This window comes from Electrophorus electricus, chromosome 19, assembly GCF_041902795.1.
Source record: "Electrophorus electricus isolate QZ-2024a chromosome 19, ASM4190279v1, whole genome shotgun sequence".
Taxonomy (NCBI): Eukaryota; Metazoa; Chordata; class Actinopteri; order Gymnotiformes; family Gymnotidae; genus Electrophorus; species Electrophorus electricus.
The window spans coordinates 2,271,778-2,292,540 of NC_137515.1; the positions used below are offsets into that span (position 1 = coordinate 2,271,778).

At 46.3% G+C, this 20,763-nt stretch overlaps 1 protein-coding gene across 3 annotated transcripts; it reads right to left on the reverse strand.

Moving 5' to 3' along the window:
- Nucleotides 1-1,144: 1,144 nt before the first annotated feature.
- Nucleotides 1,145-19,384, reverse strand: LOC113573334 (protein FAM222A). 3 transcript variants are annotated; one of them, XM_027003526.3, is made up of 3 exons: nucleotides 18,512-19,384; nucleotides 11,957-12,090; nucleotides 1,145-3,805 (listed from the first exon to the last, which is right to left on the reverse strand). In XM_027003526.3, exons 2-3 carry the CDS (start codon nucleotides 12,045-12,047, stop codon nucleotides 2,448-2,450), a joined length of 1,449 nt encoding a protein of 482 aa, XP_026859327.2. In that variant the 5' UTR covers nucleotides 12,048-12,090; nucleotides 18,512-19,384; the 3' UTR covers nucleotides 1,145-2,447. The 3 variants fall into 3 exon arrangements, with proteins under 3 accessions (XP_026859327.2, XP_081558723.1, XP_081558722.1); XM_081702597.1 differs by lacking the exon at nucleotides 18,512-19,384 and adding an exon at nucleotides 12,340-14,693; XM_081702596.1 differs by lacking the exons at nucleotides 11,957-12,090; nucleotides 18,512-19,384 and adding an exon at nucleotides 5,264-11,948.
- Between the last annotated feature and the right edge of the window lie 1,379 nt (nucleotides 19,385-20,763).

Genomic DNA, 20,763 nt, shown 5'->3' on the forward strand with positions numbered 1-20,763 from the left:
AAAACCCTAAAGCTACATCTGCATATCCAAGAAATCTCAAGATAAGAAGCCCGCCGCATTGTGCATGGCCGTCTATTCCACAATATTTTCGTAATGCGCTTTATTAAAAGTAATATATTCCAAGACATTTAACCTGAGAGGAGTGCACGTTTTTCATGCACAAATGCAACACTACAGGGGGAGAAAGGAAGCCTTATGGATTCCCATTTCCATATATATGACTTTCTCAGGACTGCGCTGGTTCTACCTCGTGCTACGCCAGCACTCAATAGTGTGAAGAAGTTGAAAAAAGAAACATGCACACCCACAATAATGAAATCTGTACAATATATACATGCCTAGTGCATTTTATACAGTCTCTTATTTTATATATATATATATATGCGCACATTGGGAGCTTGTTTTGAAATCAATATAAATTAGATTTATTCTTGTCTATTTTTAGCACATTTGTTTCAATGGGACTCTTGGAGAAACCGAGCTATAAACCTTAAACCCAGACGCAAGTGTGTAGTGTCAGGGACGTCGTGTAGTAAGGCATGCATGCGGTGTGGGCAGCTCAAGTGTCCTGCTGCTCCTGGCACTATTCAGCCCAACACCCTGTTGCTGGAACTAATGGCAACCTCACAGTCTGGTTTCCGTCAGCAGCTCTCCCTCTCTCTCCCTCTGTTCGCTCCCGGTGCCCTTGAAGAGCTGATAAAAGAGGCTGAGGAGATGTGTGCGAGCTCAGGTCACACTGAAAGCTGATTAGCCCCTGTCCCCAGGGTGGATAAAGCCAGCGCAACCTCAATGCCCTGCCCTCAGAGGGTATCACTGTTCCGCCTCCCCTCAGTCAGCAGGCCCCAGCCACCACTCGGATGACAAGTCTGGGAGCCATCGGTGTTACGGCCTCTGATGCCACCAGTCACCGACACTTTTTTAAAATTTTGTTTACACATGAAATGTCTCCCCTTGTCTCCTCATTATGCTCAATTGATGCTAAAATGTAAACATCATCTTAGAAATGGGTTACGCCAGCCTGACTGTGTAGCTAGTTCAGAGGCTATGATTGCATCTCTAGAGGGTGCACCGTCTGTGCTATTAAAAAAACCAAAAAAAACCCAACCTAAACAGAAACACACACACAAAAGACAAAACACACAGATTTAGAAAAACATCCCTAAATTAGATTTATTTGACAATCATAACTGTGGAGGAGATTTCAGACAGTCATACATACAGTAGTAAATAGAATCACTGAAGTATAAGGAGGGAAAAGGGCTCATCTGCCAACCTCATAATTGCACTTTTTAAAACATCCAGCCCACTGTGTGCCATTCAGTTCAAATACTCCTTCCAAGGATTCCACTTTGACAGTGATGAAAGCCAACAGAAATCACATGACAAAACCATCCATGTATCTGAACCGCAGATACCAAGTAGTACCTTCTAACACGTTACAGAAATTCAAACTTCAATAAATAATAATGAACAAAATATGCAGATCACTGATGGAGAAATACACCTGCAGCTCTCTTAAGACTTCACAGTAATGCATTTGGGGCTTAACATCAGGTCACTGATGGAGCCAGTACAGTAGTGGATGCTTAACCATGTTCCCAGTCCATTAATAAGGCCCATTAAATTAAACAAAAGAAAAAACACTGGACTGGCTATAGTAGACAACAATCAACTAGTCATCAACTTGCCAGAACCAGGTGCCAAACCATATTCTGACTGGAGATGTGAGAAGTGGGATAAAACTGTGACATGAAAAGCATCGGTCACAAACATAGATGAAACAACTAGAATTTTAGAAATATGCCTGTTTATAGATTAACACAAGCATAATACAGGAAAAAAAAGTTCAAGTTTTCTTTTTAGGTGAAATGTTCCTAGAACCAACCCATGCCAGAGAAATCATCATAGTCTTTATAACAGTGCAATTAGAAAAAATCATAACTATTATGATTTAGTACTATTTAACAGGGCTTTACACATATCTGTCACCAGGGGTTCACTATATGTATTGTTTGTTTTCATCAGTTATGGTTTTGAAGTAAACAGTACAGACCTGAAGTTGTCACAATGTCTTGTAACTAGTGGGCTTCCTGTTATGTATTTGGCAGCTAATCTGAAAAGTTTTTTTTGTTTGTTTTTTTTATTTTCAGATTAATTTCAGTCAGCAGTAATGGTACAATAACACGAAATCCCTGTTGGTGCTAAACAGTATCTGAGTATATATCTGAGTACTTCTTCAGTCCAGTTAACACAGGTTAAACTGCAACTCGGTGACCTTTCCAGCCGGTCAAGATGGCAGTTAGCCTTTATACTCTGTAGAGACTCACTGAGCCCTTGAACCAATGGCACGCATCTGCTAAAAGGCATGTCTGACATTAATATATCCCCCTTCTCCCAATCCGCACAGTCCACTTCTGACCCTCCCCAGGCCAGCGTACCTGATGCCCCTATCTGAACACGGGCAGCTGGATGTGCAGAGGTTGGTGGTCGAGTGAGCGGGGCACAGCCGTAGCGTCGTAGCCTCGCCCCAGCATGCGCTCTTTGATGCAGGGTGGATGGATCTCGCTGATCAGGCACTCCAGAGACTGCAGGCTGCTGCTGAGAAGAGACGCCTGGCACAAACCCCGGCCGGGCAGCCCACAGCACGGGCCCACGTAGGGAGGAGGGGGCGCGGCATGGGCGTGGCCCTGCCGGGCGTGGCCATGGGCAGGGCCCAGGCCCACAGAGCCCAGGGGCAGCTCCTGCGGGTTGTAACAGTCGCCATCGGGTGTGGCGAGCACGCCGTTCCAGGCAGGCGGGAAAAAGTGGCTGACCGAGATCTCGCCGTGCGCCGCCACGCAGTTCAGTGGTGAGGTGCTGAGTTTGTCCAGCACAGCCCCCGTCCCGCCGCTGAAGGTGTGGCCTCTGTAGGCAAGCTGGGTGGTCCCTGCCGGGAGGCAGAGGTCCGGTGAGGCGCTGACGGCAGCCCTGCCTCCAGCGCTGGCTCCGTACACGCGCAGGGTGGCGCCCTGCTGGTAATGTTGCTTCTGCTCCTGCGGATGCCTCTGATGCTTGGGCTGCCATAGTGTGTAATCCAGACCATCTATATACCCCGATGCTTTGGCCATGTCTGCGGGCTGTGCGGGGAGCACTGCCCCAGAGTAGGCCAGGCTGCTGTGGGCAGGGCCCACCAGGCCAAAGCCGGTGTCCGAGCAGACCGCTACCGTGGCTGCTTGGCGGGAGGGGCTGGAGTGGGCTTCTCCTGGCAGGTGCAGGCCCTGACCATGGGAGGCCCTGGCCATCTGCCTCGCTACGCTGTGTGTAGCGTGGTCGGAGTGCGGCGCCAGGGCCAGGCTCCGCCCACCGGAGAGGCACGCAACCGAGGCCGCCGCCACCACACCGGGATGCGCCGGGACGCTGGGTGCTGCGGGAGGCTTGCACAGCTCCATGCCGCACGGCCGCTGCCGGTGCCGGCCGGCCAAGCCGCCGTGGCTGGACGGCGCGTACGGAGCCACCGCCATCTGGATGGGCGACAGTCTAGTCCTCTTGCCATCGGAGCCCTTCACCACGCCCTTGGTTGCGGCAGGAGCTTTGGCGATGGCCAACAGGCCTTGGTAGCCAGCCGAATAAGCCTGACCGTATGGGCTGAAGCGCTGGGTCGTCGTGTCCAGACCATTGACCGTGCGGCTGACCTGCTTGTGCTGTGGGACCCTGACGTTGGAGGGGAAAATCTTGATGGACAGCGGGCTGTCGGCCGTCTTCTGCGCGTAGGCGTCCAGCTCGGCGGCGGAAGGGTACCGCACAGACCGCATGGAGTTCAAATCACCTGCAAACGGACACGGTTCAGTTAGCGAGGCAGCTGAGCCAAGACGAGGATGTTTCAGCAACCCGAGGCGTGTTTCCTCAGATATGGATTCGCTTTAAGGTCATTTCGCAAACATTCTGGGGAAATTAGGTCCAATATATCCTTCTGTTACGGCCAAAGCTGATCATTCGTGTTTGCTAAAAAGAACAAAAACAAAATAACCCAAAAATAACAGTTGAGGGTTTTGCTGTGTGACAAAGCTGATTGCACGATGGTGCTCAGCAATAAACAGAAGAAAGAGAGAAATATGGGATGAGTAAAAATGATCAAGGATCAGACATGAGGCAAAAAAAATTAAATAAATCATCCAATATAAATGGAGATATTGGAGTGCCTGCCCTGCCCCATTTATTTATTTATTTATTTCCCCCCCCCCACGCTCTCTTCCTGTGCCTCATTTCCTCTCGTGGATGTTCATCCTTAGACATCTGCATCTTTCTAAAAACTCATTTTGTGGAGGGAGACACCCCAGGCAATGTTTGATCAGTGCATTATGAAATTAATTTGGTCTTTCTTCAGGACAAAATTGGATTACCCTGGGAAATCAAGAAAGAGATGAGGAGGGGGAGGGGTAGAAGCTAATTTGGTTTCAGTGGCAGTGAGTGGAATTCATTTCATGGCGTTTGGCTATGCAACCCACTCAAAAGGGGCTCAAATATAGGTGCTGGAGACTGTGAGAAGAAAGAAACCGCTGGAGTCAATCATACGAGGAATGGGACAAGACTTAAACATTTCCACCAACAGCCATAGCGGAACTGCGTCCACATCTAAACGGAGTCTAACATACACTCAAAATTAAACAGCAGCCAACAAACCCCAACAGTGAGTGATAATTATCACCAGTGGAGGGGAGAGAAGTAAAAAAAAAAAAAAAAGAAAGTTGGTTCTTTAGGGTTCTTTAGCCATGTGCACTGACAACCGTGATGAGTAACAGGACGCTTGCATTACGTGTCAGTAATGATGCTGTGTGACTTCCACAGTTGAACAGGCTTACATTATGTTGCTTATAGGACTATTTCTACAGTGGTGCCGCATGTGATTCTAACTTCTGCTGAAGTCTAGTAATGGAAAACGGCAATCTCCAGGGAGACCTACGTTCAGTGGTGTACGGAAAAGCTGAAGGGACAAACCAAGATTGAATTTAAACACCATTATTCAGGCAATTTCATGGCTGTTTAGCTCGCTGCAACAAAGGGAAAGCAGAGAAGAAAAAGTGTTCCACTGAGCAATAAATCTGCTGGCAGAAATTATGGTCACTGCTCCAAATGACACCTTCATGGAATTTCTGACATGAAACGAAAAGTGCTAAAATTAAGCTAGATTACCTGATAGTCAGTGAAAGTGACCACAGCCCTCAGAGGAGACGAAGTGTTGAGGGTAAAAAAACCAACCTCCTAAATAAAACAATTCAGTCCTTACCCCAATAACAGAAGCCATTTTCGGCGGCCGTTGCGCAACCACGAGACGGCGAGCTCACTTGTTGTTCCTGTTCAGGATTGATTTGGGAGTTCATTCCATTTTCGAGCCCACAATGAGCCTCCGACTGTGAAAATGATTCAATCTACAAGATCCATCTCATAAAAGAAATAAATTGGGTGTTTAAAACAGAGGCTTGAGGAGAAGGGCAGAGTGCCACCAATGCGTCTCCCAGCACAGCGAGCAGCCTGCAGTCACACGGTGCTCACCAAGGGTCATTCATCACAATGAAGCACCAGAAATAGACAGACAGATGGGTAGGAATTTCTATGTCATTGTTAAGAATCCAAGAAAGACCACTGGTGCTTACGGATCATGAGAGTAGGGGCTATTTTAAAATAGCTGCGTGAGCCAGGAGCCACGATGCTCCACTCTGCATCACCGTTTTTGATCTGGAGCACACAGAAATCTGCTTCTTGTTTGGGAAGCACCTGATGAAGCTTAAATGGCCGTGTGTGTTCAAACGGGCTTTGTGCCTCATATATGGAACGATCAGATGTTTCTCTCGACGAGGCTCTGCGCCGAGACACTTTGGTCATCTTGTACGTCCTTATTTCAAGTCTTTCCCATTCTCCAGCATGACAGTCCTCTGAAAGCTGGGGACATTTTGTGGAAGCACTGGCTGATTCAGTATGCATAATGAATTAGCCTACTCTGTGGTTTGGGGAGACCGAACTAAAGCTTAAATCGTGCCTAAGTTTTAGATTGTTAGCTACCGCATGTGACAGAGGGAAACAATTAACATTCTGACCCTAAGCACTTAATCGCACAGCGCGGACTAACAGCCAACCTCTCAAGAGTACCGCACTATCAACGTCCACTCCAGAACCATGCCAGAATTTACCTAGAAGCTCTAAACCTCTCAAGTGGACACATCACTAATTCCGAAACGCTATTTGCTGTGTCCAACTTACCCTGGGGCATCTCGGAGTGCTTACCAATTTACACTGCGCATGTCTTGTGAGTGGCTTTCCCGCACCTTGCATTAGGACTGCCTGGGGTGGGACGCGTGGGATTCAAATGGGAGCTGGCTTACGCATGCAAGGCCATTACCTGCAGTTCTCAGCACGGCAGCAGAGAGAAAGGGAGTCCAGCGGGTGCTGCCTGACTGCTCAGCTTCACAATAGCAAGGTCGACCCTCTGATCAAATAAAGCTCGCAAAAGTGACTTCTATTACGTTAGGTCAGCCTTGAGCGAGGGGGGGGTGGCTCTGAAATCTCAATTAACACTCAGCTAATTAACAGCACACACGAAGAGAAACAGAACAAACTCTTTAAAGTAGGACGATAACAAGAACGCAGCACAATGAGGGGATAAGAGGGCAAGAAAAGAGGAGAGAGAGAGAGAGAGAGAGAGAGAGAGAGAGAGAGAGAGAGAGACAGAACAGAAGTGGACAAATGCTTGGGCAGCACGGGTTCATAAGCCCTTCAGTAACTGCAGGGAGGTGAGGAGCCACAGACAGCATGAAGCAATCGAAAGAAAAGAAAAGAAAAGAGAGAGAGAGAGAATAACATGTACTCTAATGAAGGGGCTTGAGTTTTATCGCCGCTAACCTCTGGACTGCATCCATCTCCCCACGAACACACACAAAGCTTTCAGGCCCTGTAAGCTGTCTAATCTTTCCCCATGGTTACACTTGGAGCACTTCCCCTCCGATCAGAGAGGAGACCTCATTGTTTTGTAGCTGTTTGACTTAATCAGCGATTAACTGGGAAACCAGCCAAGGCTTAAAAAAAAGTTTTAAAAAGTAAAAGTAAAAAAAAAAAGAAAAAAAAAAGCAACACTCCGTTGCTGAATTTTCCACATTTCCACTGGTTCAACAGTAGCCTACCAATCAAAGGGCAAAGCTTTACTTTCCACTATTAGCTTGACACGTGTTGGAAAAGCTTGGTTAAAACTATTAGTGTAAGCTTCTGAGGTAAAAACAGTTTGCAAAGAAAAAGAACCATGGGAATGTGCCAATCTAAAGTGCACTGTACGTATCCAGAGCAACAAGAATGCTTTTTACTTAAAGTTGAGGGAATTGAATAATTTAATGCTGAAGTAATTTGTTAAATCCAGCACTCTGAGCTACCACTGTCATCAGCACAGAAGCTCCAACAAAAGCCAATACAACTTTCTTTGGACCCTGTAGTGTTTTTTTTTTCTAATGCAGAACTGCCTCAGAGCAATACCACCTCATCCACAGCCTTGAGACACGACCATCTGAGATCTGGAACACATCAAGCTAAGAGGAGACAAATGCACCAATGACCAGTCAATTTGGATGGTTGTTTACACCAGTACCTAGCACTTATTCCATTAAAGCCAAAAATATTTAAATAAAGGATTTAGGCCCATTTAAGATATGCTCACTCTTTTTTTTTTTTTTTTTTTCCCCCCACCTCGTTCACAGTTTGAGGGCAAAGAATTAGCTTCAAGTGTTCTGGAAAGTATAAACTATGTAATATGCAAATATGAGTCATTAGAACTAATAAATGGGAAAAAAGCTAAAGTCAAAGCCAAACAAAGGCTTCTCTTATGTTATTAGTCTCACACTCTCTCAGTGCATTTGAATCGGCAGTGTTCCATTAGTACCCGAGAGGTTCGCTTGAGTGCTTAAAATGCTGCAGTTAAATCAAATGAGTAGGAGGTAGTCATCCCCTTCAGCACAATTATGCCTGTTAAAACATGGCAGCCCGAAAACACAGGACGTCCGTTTCAAGTGGGGGCTGGATTATGGGTGTACGCTTAGCAGAAATATCTCACCACCGCTCAGCTAACTCTGTAACGCCAAAACGCAGCGGTGAAGTCCTGGGAAGTGGACAAGCCTGTGAACCCCATTCCCTGCGAGAGCCATGCTCTTGCGAAGTGCTCCCAAGCTTGCGCAGGACAGAAGCTGCAGGGCCCATTATTAATATTAACAGACATTAATACTAACTGACATGAATCTCAGAGCAGGCGTCCACGTTCAGATGCATCATGTTACAGCAGCAGAGTGGTGGGAAGTTGGACACGGACCCTCATCCGGTGCTCAGGCTATATTCGATGGCATTAGTCCTCAAGTTCTTAAAGAGCCAAAGACACACGCCAAACCTTGTCTCATCGGACGCCTTCTTCAGGCAGATGCACCTGCGTTCCCCTCATCAGTCTCCATTCCTTCCTTTTTGTGGCATCATGTGTTGGATCTGCCGCAACATTCTGGGGAAGGCCAGAGCTTATTCATCTGTGCTTGAGGAGTCAGGAATGGATACCATTTTACACATCTGCCCGTCTCCGTTCGGCTCAGGCCTGCTGGACTGTGGCAGAAGGGTGGAGGCGGGGCAGGGGAGGGCGTGAGGTCCTGTTTAAACAGCCTGAACAGAGGCGCTGCACTTCCCACGGCTGGTGCTCGCATTACCAGTCATTCTTCTGATAAGAAAGGCGCTGGTGGCACTTCTCGCCATGTTCTTTTAATGGCTGGCCGTGAAGTGCTCCTCCAACGTGTTCTACTGCGATAATATACGGATTGACACTAGAGGGGAATGAGTGACAACGGATGCTCAAGCCTACTGTGAACAGCCGCCTTCAAAAGGGTAGAAGCGCTCAAGGATAGCTTTACTCTCAGAGGCCCAAAATGCTCAAATCAAAACCTGAGGACATGCCCTTGTAGAGCCATCGCTGGCGATCGGCCCGCTCTTGACGGCCCACAATTTCCTGAGAGCAATATCATCATGACTTGACCTCAAGGACAGCCACATTAGAAGCGCCATTCCATCCAAGGAATGTAGCAGTTTAAGGAGCAGACACCCTGCTCTTCATCCCGAGACTGAGCGTGGGGAGGAGGTGGAAGACGTTACTCAAAAGGCAACACTGGGAAGTTTTGAGTTGTGCCTGGCACATGTGGTGCCAACAGTCACAATGCTTTGCCAGAAATGTGGCTGGCTGCTAAACCCTGGGTGTGATGCATAGTCCAGAAGTTGCTGAGGCAGACATATGCACTGTATATTCCTCACAGGGCTACAGCCGGCTCCCTTCCAGAATAACAAACATGACACACGCCTCTAGGCAACTGTGGCTTCAGATTCACCAGCTGCATTTCACTCCAAGCATTAAACCCCTAGAGATCGAATGGGGGAAGAGAGATTAGTGCACAGTGCGCACCACAAGTTGGCAACTTGGAAGCCCCAGTTTCACCATTAGGTGGAACATCACCTAAGCCCTCTGCGATGGCCGGAACTAGAGATCCTGGGCATGGTGAAGTTCAGGCAGTATGCTGGGTGACCATGGGAGGGGGAGGAGCTGTCAGAGAGAGAGAGAGAGAGAGAGAGAGAGAGAGGGAGGGGGAGAGAGAGAGAGAGAGAGAGAGAGAGAGAGAGGGAGAGAGAGAGAGAGAGAGAGAGAGAGAGAGAGACCCGAGGCTCTGCCTGCGGCAAAACAGAGCCCTTCTGTTCCAGCATTTAGCAGACAAGTGGTCCACTGATTCCAAATTAATATTTAATAACACGGCAGACAATAAGGTTTTACCCCAGCTGGATATGGAGGTGCAAAAAAAGTGCTCCAAGTCTCCTGCCACAGCAAAACGGTGAACGGTTTAAATACCACACATACGGAAGAAGACGATGCAGGCGCTCTCTTGCCAAAAGGCATTACTGTTCATTCTCAGTTCTGCTCTCAGTTCTAAGAGTAGCTTAGGAAGTTCCAGACCTTGCTTACCTTTAACCTCACATCATGAGGACTACCCTGGGGTTTGGCTTTAAACGGCCCGATTTATCTAGCTCCTAACTGAAGCATACAAAACTCAGCATCCTTTTGCATTTTGACGAAAGATGATGCAAGTAAACACACAGGGATCAATTAGGGGCACACAGATGAATCCTGGGCAAGCTCTCCACGAGCCAATCGGCAGTGAATCACGATCAATGTTCATCGCTTTCAACAGCCCACAACTTACCCATGATGGCAAAATGTGCTCTCATTAATTGTGAGCATGATGCATACTGACAGTACCGATAATTAACAGACTTTGAACTGCTCTTACAAACCAAGACAATATGAATTTAATAATAAGAAGGAGTCCTGCAGTGTTGCTTTCGTGGTAGCCTACTCTGAAACTGTGAAGTGAAGAATTGAGATCAATAGTGTACGATGTGTGAACTCGTGAAAGACTGCGTTGCCCTTAGCGACCGCGTGAAACTCTCGATCAGAGAAAGGTTACAGCAGATTCAAAAGCATTTGGAAACACGTCCATCTCTGATGCTTTTTTTAAAAAAAAATTAAACAAAAACAAACAAGAACTTATCTCCTCATACACAAGTCATACAGCAAAGCAAATCAGCACTGCCTTGTATTTATGCAGCTTGATAACTGTAACGCCCACTGATCTACAGTGCACGCGCAGCACATTTCAACCACCCTCCGGTTCTCTGAAGCAGACCCAGGCTTTAGGAGTCACTTCAAAGTGACTGGCGCTGTTCTTCCGACATCTCACCCCAGGGGAACTAGGCCTCATCTCTGCGATGACAGGCAGGCTGGAGAGGGCGTTACAGCAGAGCACAGTTCGCCCTCAGAAGGGGAAAGTGTGGCGGCATGCACGGTGCCGCTGATCAATGCCCTCATGAATTAAATTAAAAAGGCTGCGACATGGGTGTCGCCGATAAGGGCCGTGAGTAGGACTTCGGCCGATCCGGGCTGCTGATAAATCTGGAACCCTTGGAGAGCCGGTGGAGGCCAAGGTGAATCTCATCTTGTCTCTACTCTTATCTAACCTTCTAACAGGGTCACTGCTTTAGTCTGTTATTATCCCCCAGAATTGGAGAGGCCTAATTAAGGCAAATTAATTCAGGCAAGAAGCCTAATTTATTAAGCAACGTTTTTGCATCAAAGAGCCCTCGTTTTTAAAAAACACTCGTATTAAAAATACACCCCCTCACTCCCTACCACCTCAGAATAAGGGCCATTGCTTGGATAGGAGAGATGGAAATATGGATTCTTTATGAGCTTGGTCTAGTTATCTATATAGGTTAGTCTAAGCAGACTTTTCTGTGCGTCCTACTTCAGAGTAGCAGAATGAAAATGTATCCACAGCTCTCAGACCTAATGGATGAAAATCCATCGTCTGGATGGAGGATCCATCATCCACTCAATACGCTTAAACCATGAAAATCAAAGGTTAGGTTACCTCTGAAAATTGAATTTACTGTGGTATTTTTTTTTTCCACAGCCTCGCTTCAGTAAACCGTTTTTCCCTCCCCCCTCCCCTCTCCTCTTTCTTCCTCCCTCTCTCCCACTCATAAAACCATGCCGCTGAGCCTTTCCACAGCGAGGCAGGCTCTGGCAAGATTGCTCCGACACCTCTGGATAAAGGGCTAAGCTCTGCTCCAAATCATCCGTTATTGCGGCCAGAGGGGCCTTTTGGTGACAGACTAAAGCTTTCCACTTCCCACGTCACTCACCATTGGCTGACTGCAGGTAAGCTGCTCTACTAAGAACAAAAGGTCTCGTTCAAAAACTACCCCACCCCATCTGGCTATATAACATAACCCAGCGTATGGACCTTGCACAGAGCCATTCGTGGGAGTTTTTTTTACTGTCTGCGTCAGGGTGCATCTTCCGACGCCATTTTTCACATGCAGAGGCTAATGACCCATGGGAGGTACTGGATCTCCTCTTGCTCACTTTTCTGGAGGACAGGAGTGTCCAGGATCTTGCCGACACAGACCGGGTGCTGGGGGGGTTGGTTCTGTCTTCTCTGCAGGCAGGCCAGCATGGTGCAGCGTCAGGCTCTATGGCTGCAAGAAGCCCCGTGGGATCTGCGGGAGAGCAAAACACAGGAACTTTGGGTAACTGGTCCTCGTCATGTCCCACTCAAGGAAGCCCCGCCTCCCTCCTCAGATGTGTAACCTCATGCACAGTATATTCTAACTGGATGCAGACAATTCAGTGTCGATTCCCTCTCACGGAGAGGATTCTGGGTAAAAGCAACACATTTGAGAATGTTGATCCCGATAGGTATATCATCCTGGAAACACAAAACAGTATCTTCGACATGGCAGAAATACCTTGGTGTCCTTATGGTCCTTGTTAGACATATCAATTGTCAAATATATCAGCTGCCTATCAATAGTTAAAAACCCAAGGATCTGCATCTTCTCTCAATTTAGTCAACGTAAACAGAGCTATGGTAGTAGATTGTTCTTCGAGGTGAACAGGAACAGGGACGACAGCAGTGACTCAGCAAGTGTTTGTCTTTTGGTGGGATTTGGTGGAGCTGGGGCGCATGCTGAGCTGATGACGGCACTAATCAATCTCTCAGCATGCCAGAAATCTCACTTCCCTCTGCTTTGTGCTGCTCAGATACATCCAGGGGCAAAACTGACAGGAATAATAACACAACGCCACCACAGGTTTAACACGCCAGTCACCAAACGTTATCTCCCAGAGGCTCTCCCCATGGAAGTAGCCATCTAGATGTCATTTCTAATCTAGGTTTCATCTTTTCCTTTTTGGGCGATATTTAAATGCTTGGTGTTGCTACACTCTGACATTTGCCATCACTCAGATCATTGTGATCTACCTTACCCAATTACTTTTTACATTAAACAAATCAACACATGCCAGTACTTCTTAGACTTAAAGGTAACGATGGTTAACTCTTCATATCCATCTGTTTGGCCCATTCTTTTTTTCCATTAAAAAAAAGACCCATTTGATTTATTTTCTGTCCAACTTATTACTCTTATATTTCCTGCAGGTTCCATAGGACAGTACCTAAGTAAGTCCCTAACTGGAGGGGAGTGTTCGGAAGCCATCTGTATAAACTTGATTACCTACACCTCAAAGGATAAAGAAGACAGCGTGCCTTTCATTCCTGTCAGGAGCCTGGAGAAATCTCCCCCCTTTTCCAGCCAGTACACACAGAGAGCCCCTCTTCAAACCGCACAGCCGGTCTGTGATCACAGACAGCTGAACGGCTAAAAGCCTTTTGCCTGACTATTTTGTGAGAGGACCAATTTCACAACAAGGCTTCCATTACTGCGCATTTGTCAAAAGAAGATACAGGTTTTTGGAGGAGGGGGTGTTAGAAAAGAGAGACAAACACAGGATCTCCTGGGAAATGCCTGCACAGCTTTATCAACAGGAAATGAGAGACAATTGCGAAAGTGCCATCCATTACTCTTGCGAGCGGCTGAGGGATAAAAATGCATTAAGACACTCCCCCCCCCTTTTTTATTCGAAAAGAGAGAAAAGAGCTTTGTTTATGGGGACAAAAAAAATCTATTCAAAGAAGAGTCTGAATAAGAGAGTATGGTAGACGAAGAAAAGCACTAAATAAGGCCAAACAATGGCGACGCAGACCCCTCCGGTGGATTCTGGAATATACACGCTGCCTAACTGGTCCAACGACCGCGACCCCATCCCGGCTGGTCTTTGCGCACCTCCACAAAGCCAAACGGGTTGCCACCGGCCCGGCGAGAGGTAGTGCGGCGACAGGGCCTCGAGAGGGTTTGCCAGGCCGAAGCGCCTCACCCCGGGGCCGTGTCGTCCGCCTCGAGCCGGCGAGACGGGGTGACTAAGTTTGAGTGGCAAGGACAGTAAATCCTTGCCACTCTTCCGTGCCATCAGCGTGGCCGATAAGAGCGGCTTATCGGCCCCGGCGAGGGCCTGGCGGGGAGATAAGGGTCCTGCAGAACGCTGCTGATCTTTTGTCTCCCAAGGATTTCTGATAAGATCGCACTGGGAGACAAATTGTCCCCTCCGTTTTCCACCCCCTCTCCTTTTCATCTCTCGCTCACCCGCTCTCAAGCCTGGAGGGGAGCTGGATGGAAGGTGTCTAATTGTACATGCTACAGTGCATAGCTGGGAGTGTGTGGAAAGATAAGGTCACGTTGCAGGGGGAAAAATTGGGCTCTACTTCCCAGGTAGGGTGGGAGCAGTAGCTTTATTCACTTGTGCCCACAAAGCACAGAATGTTGGGATCCTTTTAAATCAAACTGTAACCATTCAGAATCCCTTTGAAAGCAAGAGAGTTTAAAAAATGGATTAGACATGGTAAGCTAATTGCACGACAAGAAAAAAAAAGTCGCAGCATACGTTGATTCGTTAAAGTAGTTCTGTGTGTAAGATATAGAAGCAAAAAAAAGTTTTAAAACAGGCCCAAGCACATACTCAGAGGTTTGGGCACTAAATAACTGTCCCCAAAATATTCCCGCTTTATAAAGCAAAGGCCGTGTACACATACATGTGTATGTGTATACATATTCTGGAATATATAAACCTAATACTCATGTTCCCACATTAAAATCATATTAATTTCTTTCATTTAATTCATTTTCTTACACTAACTCTTGCAGCAGAAAATTTTATGAGGACTGTGAGTAAAATCAGAATAAAGTAGACCCGATAACCTTCTACTCCTACTTAAGCATGTGCCCCCCCCCACCACACACACACACACACACACACACACACACACTTCCCACTCAAAGCTTTATAGCTCTCAAAATCCTGAGTTAATAATTAGATGATAATGAAAAAGGTTTAAGTCAGGCACTCTTTCACTCCTGGGTTACGTAGGATTAGCATGAGAGTGCTATGGTAATTTCTTTCCAGTCTCCTCCATGTCATCCTGGCTACACCCCAGGGGAACAAGCCAACAGTCAGTCAGACCTCTCAAAATGATAAGACACCGACAGTGATAGTATGTTAGAGAGCTAGAACTGATCTAAAAAAATGTGTTCAGTGGAACTAGAAGAAAAAAGTAATCTGAATGAAATTCACTTTACAGTGCAAAGAAGGACATGTTTTTTTTCTTATAGGTTGACTGAATAAATAGAACAATTTACTACAGCCATGTAAACTCAGGTTTACAGACTTCATTTCCGGTGCATCTTGGAGGTTTGAGCTATGAGAATGGTAGCAGAAGACACCCCCACCCCACCAACTGCTCAGTCTGTGGCCTCTTCCAAATCAGTAGCTCAATTATGAGCGACAGCAATGGAAGGGAGTGGGGGAGGGGGTCTACTCCATCACCCCCTCCAGTGTGAGCCCTCAGTGTGACGCTGGCGGTCCAGCAGCAGGGGCAGGCGCCGAGCACCACATCAAAAGCCCAGTGCACTCGCCCCTCCGATCACGCCGCTGGGAAGTGCCACGCCGAGCAGCCTCCCCTCTCCGTGGAAATAGGGATCCTCTCCGAACAGTGAAAAGATAGCAGAACCATCAACCACCCCGATGCCACCCCGCACCCAAGGGCTGGGGGGTGCCAGCGGAGCCGGCTTGACAGACAACGGCAGCAGATTCATCTGTAAAGCTCCTCATGCATTTTTAATGGAATCTATTACTTCAGGATTAGGAGATAAGAGAGCGGGCCCTGGTTAAATTTTCTGGTAGTTAGCATAATTGGGATCAGAAGCACAGGAGAGAGACAAAGATTCTCTTCACACACACCCCCCCCCCCAAATTTCAAATGCGGCTGTGCCGTATAACCTCTTAACCAACTGCACAGGCTTCACACAAAAGAGAGCACAGGCCGAGATAAACAGTAACTCGCTTGTTCGCATTAGCATCAGACACCGTAAAATGGGCTTACAACAGGACTTTTAGCAGTTCTTCACCTGTTCATGAGGCTCAAGTGTAAACATATTCTGTCAGGTGTAAATATCCTTGGCTAACAGAACCGACCGGTTCAAGGAACATTATTATTCCAATATGCCCACTTATTTCTCTAGCAATAACATGCCATGGTCTGATGTTAACAGCAGGCTATTCTGAAGTGAGGCCTGTGTATACACTGGGGCTTATGGCTGCTGACCTGTGGGTTTTACTCTGCCCACACCCCCACCTACCCACCCGGCAGGGCAATTCATTATGCAGTTAAGGGTCAATGCTTCCTTCAAGTCATTAAAAATGGTAATAAAACAGAACTCATGAAAAAGATTGGCCAAATGTTTCCTGCAGGGTACTCACACGGGAAGAACTTCCACCTCCACCCCACTCCCTGTTGGCACTTAATGACCGGCTCGGCAACAAAGGACGCAAAGGAACCAAGAACTTCCAAGAGAAAATGGACTTCACCCAGCTCCCAAAGTGACCTCCACCTGCTGCTTGCTCAGTCAGAGTCTAAAGCAGCAGAATTATTCTCAAACTCTTATATAGTAGTAAATTGCTATAAATTAGTTTTTGTGACTTTGTGTGTGTCCAAAAAAGAGGCTAGGATGCTGAAGTGCTTCTGGAATCCTGGGTAAACGCTATCCCCCCCACCTGACTGAGTCTCTGTCAGTTAGCCTTCTTTCACCCCAGCTCCTCATCCCATAAAAATAAAGAGACCAATTAGGCAGATTTCAAAGGATGGCAGCCGGCCTATAATTACACACGACATCCTTAGGAGATAAAAGGTGATTACTGTGGATGCAGAGGGGGAAAATTGCTTAGCAACCAAGAGATTGACATTATCCCTGCAAGTGGGGTTGGGTGACCATCCATCCGCTCTCTGAGGTCACTTAACCTTCCCAGAGCGCCCTTATCTCTGGCTCCGTTTAACACATAGCCTAATCGGATCAACAGAGGAGTTGTTGCTAGCGATGAGTTCTGAAGGCCACGTTGCTTTGACCAAAGGAAACTGTCATATCTACTGCTGCTTAAGAGAATGTTAAAACAAACTTTGCACTGCAATAATACTTACATATGAAGATCACCTTCTGCCTGGAAATAAGTTTCTTATTTCCTAGGGTGTGACCCTAAAAAGGGGACTACATATTGTTCAAAGGGATCCGCAGGGATCAGTAGCAGCATCCTGTGTTCCCCTGGAATCTTGGCTAAGGTTAAGAAAAGGTGTAGCCGTGATCAGAGCACAAACACAAGGCCATTAACCGGCAGATAGGAACAGACTGCAGCAGGGAAACAGCAGTCAGGACGAAGGATAACAGAGCAGTGGTGGAAATGATGATTGGCCATGGAAGTGTAAGACCAACGAGAAATGCACGCATGGAATTTCACCTTCGCTTGATCCAAACAAGCAAGCGAGAAACGTAGCCGACCAGCGCCATTTTGCTGATAACCCCTCCATAACAGTAGACCCAGGCCATGGTGGCTGGCGTTAAAAATGCAGACTTGACCTTTGTCTTAAAATAGTGTGTCAGGTACCCAGTGACACAGGCAATGTACAGTAGGTATAATCTGAAAGTAGTTACTTTGGCTTTAAATGTCATCACATTCCTTTTAATGCACATCTGACTGACATGTAAAATTAAGATTTTCTGCTGCAGCTTTTCAAACTGCAGAGCTTGTCAAATATGTGAAACTGGTCCAGTAAAAGTGACTGGATGTCAGCTCATGATATATGAATAAAGCAATTTCCTTAAGGGTTGGCAGAAAGGGTGGGGGCTACAGGTCCCTTTGTAACATTTAATTATGTTCCCTAACTCAAAGGCCACAATGTTTATTTCATGCCCTGGCTTTACCTAGATGTAAGAAAATGTCACATGAAATCAGGAGTGGGCTTTATGTGCTATAGAAGGAGGACTCAAATTCATAAATTCATAAAATTCATGCTAATGGTGAATTATCACTCTTCCTTTTAGAAGCCACGAAGCTACATGGGGGGGGGGGGGGTGTGGAGGAATCCATGTCCTTAAAGAGTCTTTACATTTCAAATACATTTCAAACCATTAGGAATTCACTGGATCGTGTTAGATCGTTTGTCATTCGTGTTAGGCGCACACTTCACATAGAGTCGACTTGTCTACAAAGCACTTATTTTAGCACCTCCTCAGATCAGGTACCGATCGGCCGACCGTAAACTTCTTCGCCTCAAAGGCGTGTTTATAGGCCTTCTTTTCCGCCAGCTCTGACAATGGAATTGCCCGTCTTAGCAGCCGCTTTGAACGGCCGGTAATATACTTCAAAGCATTTCCTGTAGCCATAGGGACCCTGGCACAAGGCCCCCTTTATTACAGTTGCATCAATCGGGATGGAGTCAGCTGACATGAAAGGCAAGGCGCATTTCCGACAATATGGGTTTACGCAGACGCCATTCAAGGAAAAAAAGGCAATTCGCCGTAAAAACAATGGCTTGAAAAATAGTAACAGAATCTAAAATGTTTCATTTGTTAAGAATTAACGGGATGCAGCACAACCCACTACTTCCTAGTTAAGTAGTACTGTATAACGCACTTACAAATACGGAAAGCTCCTATGTTTACAATGAAAACGAAAAGAATGATGAGACATATTTACCATAAATTAAAGCGCAGATGGATATAGCCACATAGGTCCGGCGTGTTTTAAAATGGTCTTATTCCGAGAGCAGTCATGCCTGCTGCATCACTCACGCCCGCAATTCTCTTGTCTGAAGATTTATTCGGTCAGTTGCTTTTGCACGACCACAAAACCCATCCACAAAACGTGCGAGATTGAATCCATGCAGTGTCAGGGAATATTCAGATCTCCAAATAGCTTCTCCAGACGCCTGCAATTGCCCCACAACTGCACAATCGATGCTATCCCAAGGCGTAGTTTAAACCCAAAACCTCCATTAATTGTCCTTGTAAGCACGTTAGTCAAATAAAACGGCTTTCATCTGTCCCCTTCGTATTCCGTTCACGGTAAAGTGTCTTCCGTGCGATCAAATTAACGTGCTGCATATCTGACACGCTGGGCTACATTCACCAGGTGCGACACTGCGAAGGACGGCTTTTTGACTAAACGCACCTGCTACCAAGCTTATTAGCTAAACACAGCTTACACAGAGCAAACCTCACAGAGAAAATATAACAAAACAACACAAACGCGAACTTTAAACACCGGAGTACAGAAAAAAACTAGAATATAAGCTCCGCCAGCTAACTGTTAGCTATCCTAACCCAGCTAAATGGCTAGAGAGCTTGCTAACAACAGAAAAATAAGGCTGTTGTTATCGCACTTGCCCAATCCACTAACAATGTACGCACAATGAGGCAAAGTTTATTCTGACTAAAGAAACAAACTACGTCTATCAAACAAAACAGCGAGCCTGATTAAGTGGTGGCCAGTTTTTTAATCCAGGTATCCGCTTTCGCAGACAAGTCCGCTCTGTTCTCCATGCCTGACCATCAATACGTCTGTGTACACACGACGGCTCACAACTAGCCCACTAACCGCACACTAAACCAATCAATGTGGAGAATCTGCTCGAATAAGCCAACGTTTTGACCAATCATTGTTGAGAGTGGGCGGGCAAGCGCGGTGACGCTGGCTACAGTTTTCCTGACCACGCTGAAAATTCGCGGAATTATTTAAAGGGGAAGCAGGCTGCTTCGTGTCACTGTGGCAGTAGCCTATAGGCTATATTGTCGCCGCTATAAATACTGCCAAAATAGGAGACAGAAAATGTTACGGCAACATGAAGTAACACATTCTGATTGTGACATTTCACGATCAAAATGTCAACAGCGTTAAAATTCGACATATTACACATGTCAAATATTTTACTTTTAATGTAGTTAAAACATAAATTAGGTGTAGCCCTCGAGAGTGAAGGTCTGTGCAGTTTAGAAACGGCTTACTTATCAAGTTTCCCTTTGTGATATTTGCGTCGTATCTAAGCAAATGTAGATGGAACAATTCACTTCTCTGTTTCAGGAACACCCATGGTCTTTCAGAAGCACAGATTTAAGGCTACATTAATAGCGGAAAACTCGTGTGCTTTTTAACTTCCTAGTCGTGTCTTCACGTGGTTATAATGGTTAACTTCTTGAGAATTAACCGAAGGCAGCTCAGCAGGGGTCGACCTCTGTTGTGGATGACTGAGTCCACGCCCATGCAGTGTTATTCTGTTTCAGAAACTCGACCCTAACTGTCAAAAACAAACCAAGTCCAATCCACAATTTTGACAGAATTTGGTGATTACCCCTGTAAACCCTACCCAGAGTTGAGCAAGGACAAAGTGCCTGGCTAAAACAGATAGACAGACAGACAGACACACACACACACACACACACACACACACAAGCTAGCTAAGGGGGATGTTGAATATAATTCCAGTTCCTAAAGTACTTTCGTTTCAAGCCCGTTTGATTTTTGATAGGTCTTGTGTTTAAGTACACGATGTCTAAACGTGTATTCGTGTACTTGCTGAGCTAAACCAAGGGTTTCTCAGGGCATCTGAGCCTTGTAGTCGAATTTTATCAAACATAGAAAGGGCAATTTTTTGTTTTGCTGTTTAATAAAAAAATAACCAGTATAACAATCAAAATAAGCATACATTGTAAAGCCTCTTTTTATTCCCATAGAATCCATCTTGCCTACCTTCACCAAATTAAACTCATTTTCAAAGAAACAATTATGTGATGAGAGAGGCTTTGCCGGGAACATTTGAGGGGATAAATGCCTTTAAGAAGATTGAATCCACTGAGAAATATTCCAAACCCAGCTTTAATTAAATGTGATGCGGGGAGGATGGGGTTGCGGGAGGGGGCTCTTTTTGCCTGAAATTATACTGCGCTGTAGAC

What these genes read in the sequence shown, in the direction of transcription:
- LOC113573334 (XM_081702596.1), bottom strand. Translation starts at nt 5,357, where the DNA reads ATGAACTCCCAAATCAATCCTGAACAGGAACAACAAGTGAGCTCGCCG. An exon ending in AAATGGCTTCTGTTATTGGG is followed by an intron (nt 3,806 to 5,263) that starts GTAAGGACTGAA and finishes GTCCGTTTGCAG; the next exon opens with GTGATTTGAACTCCATGCGG.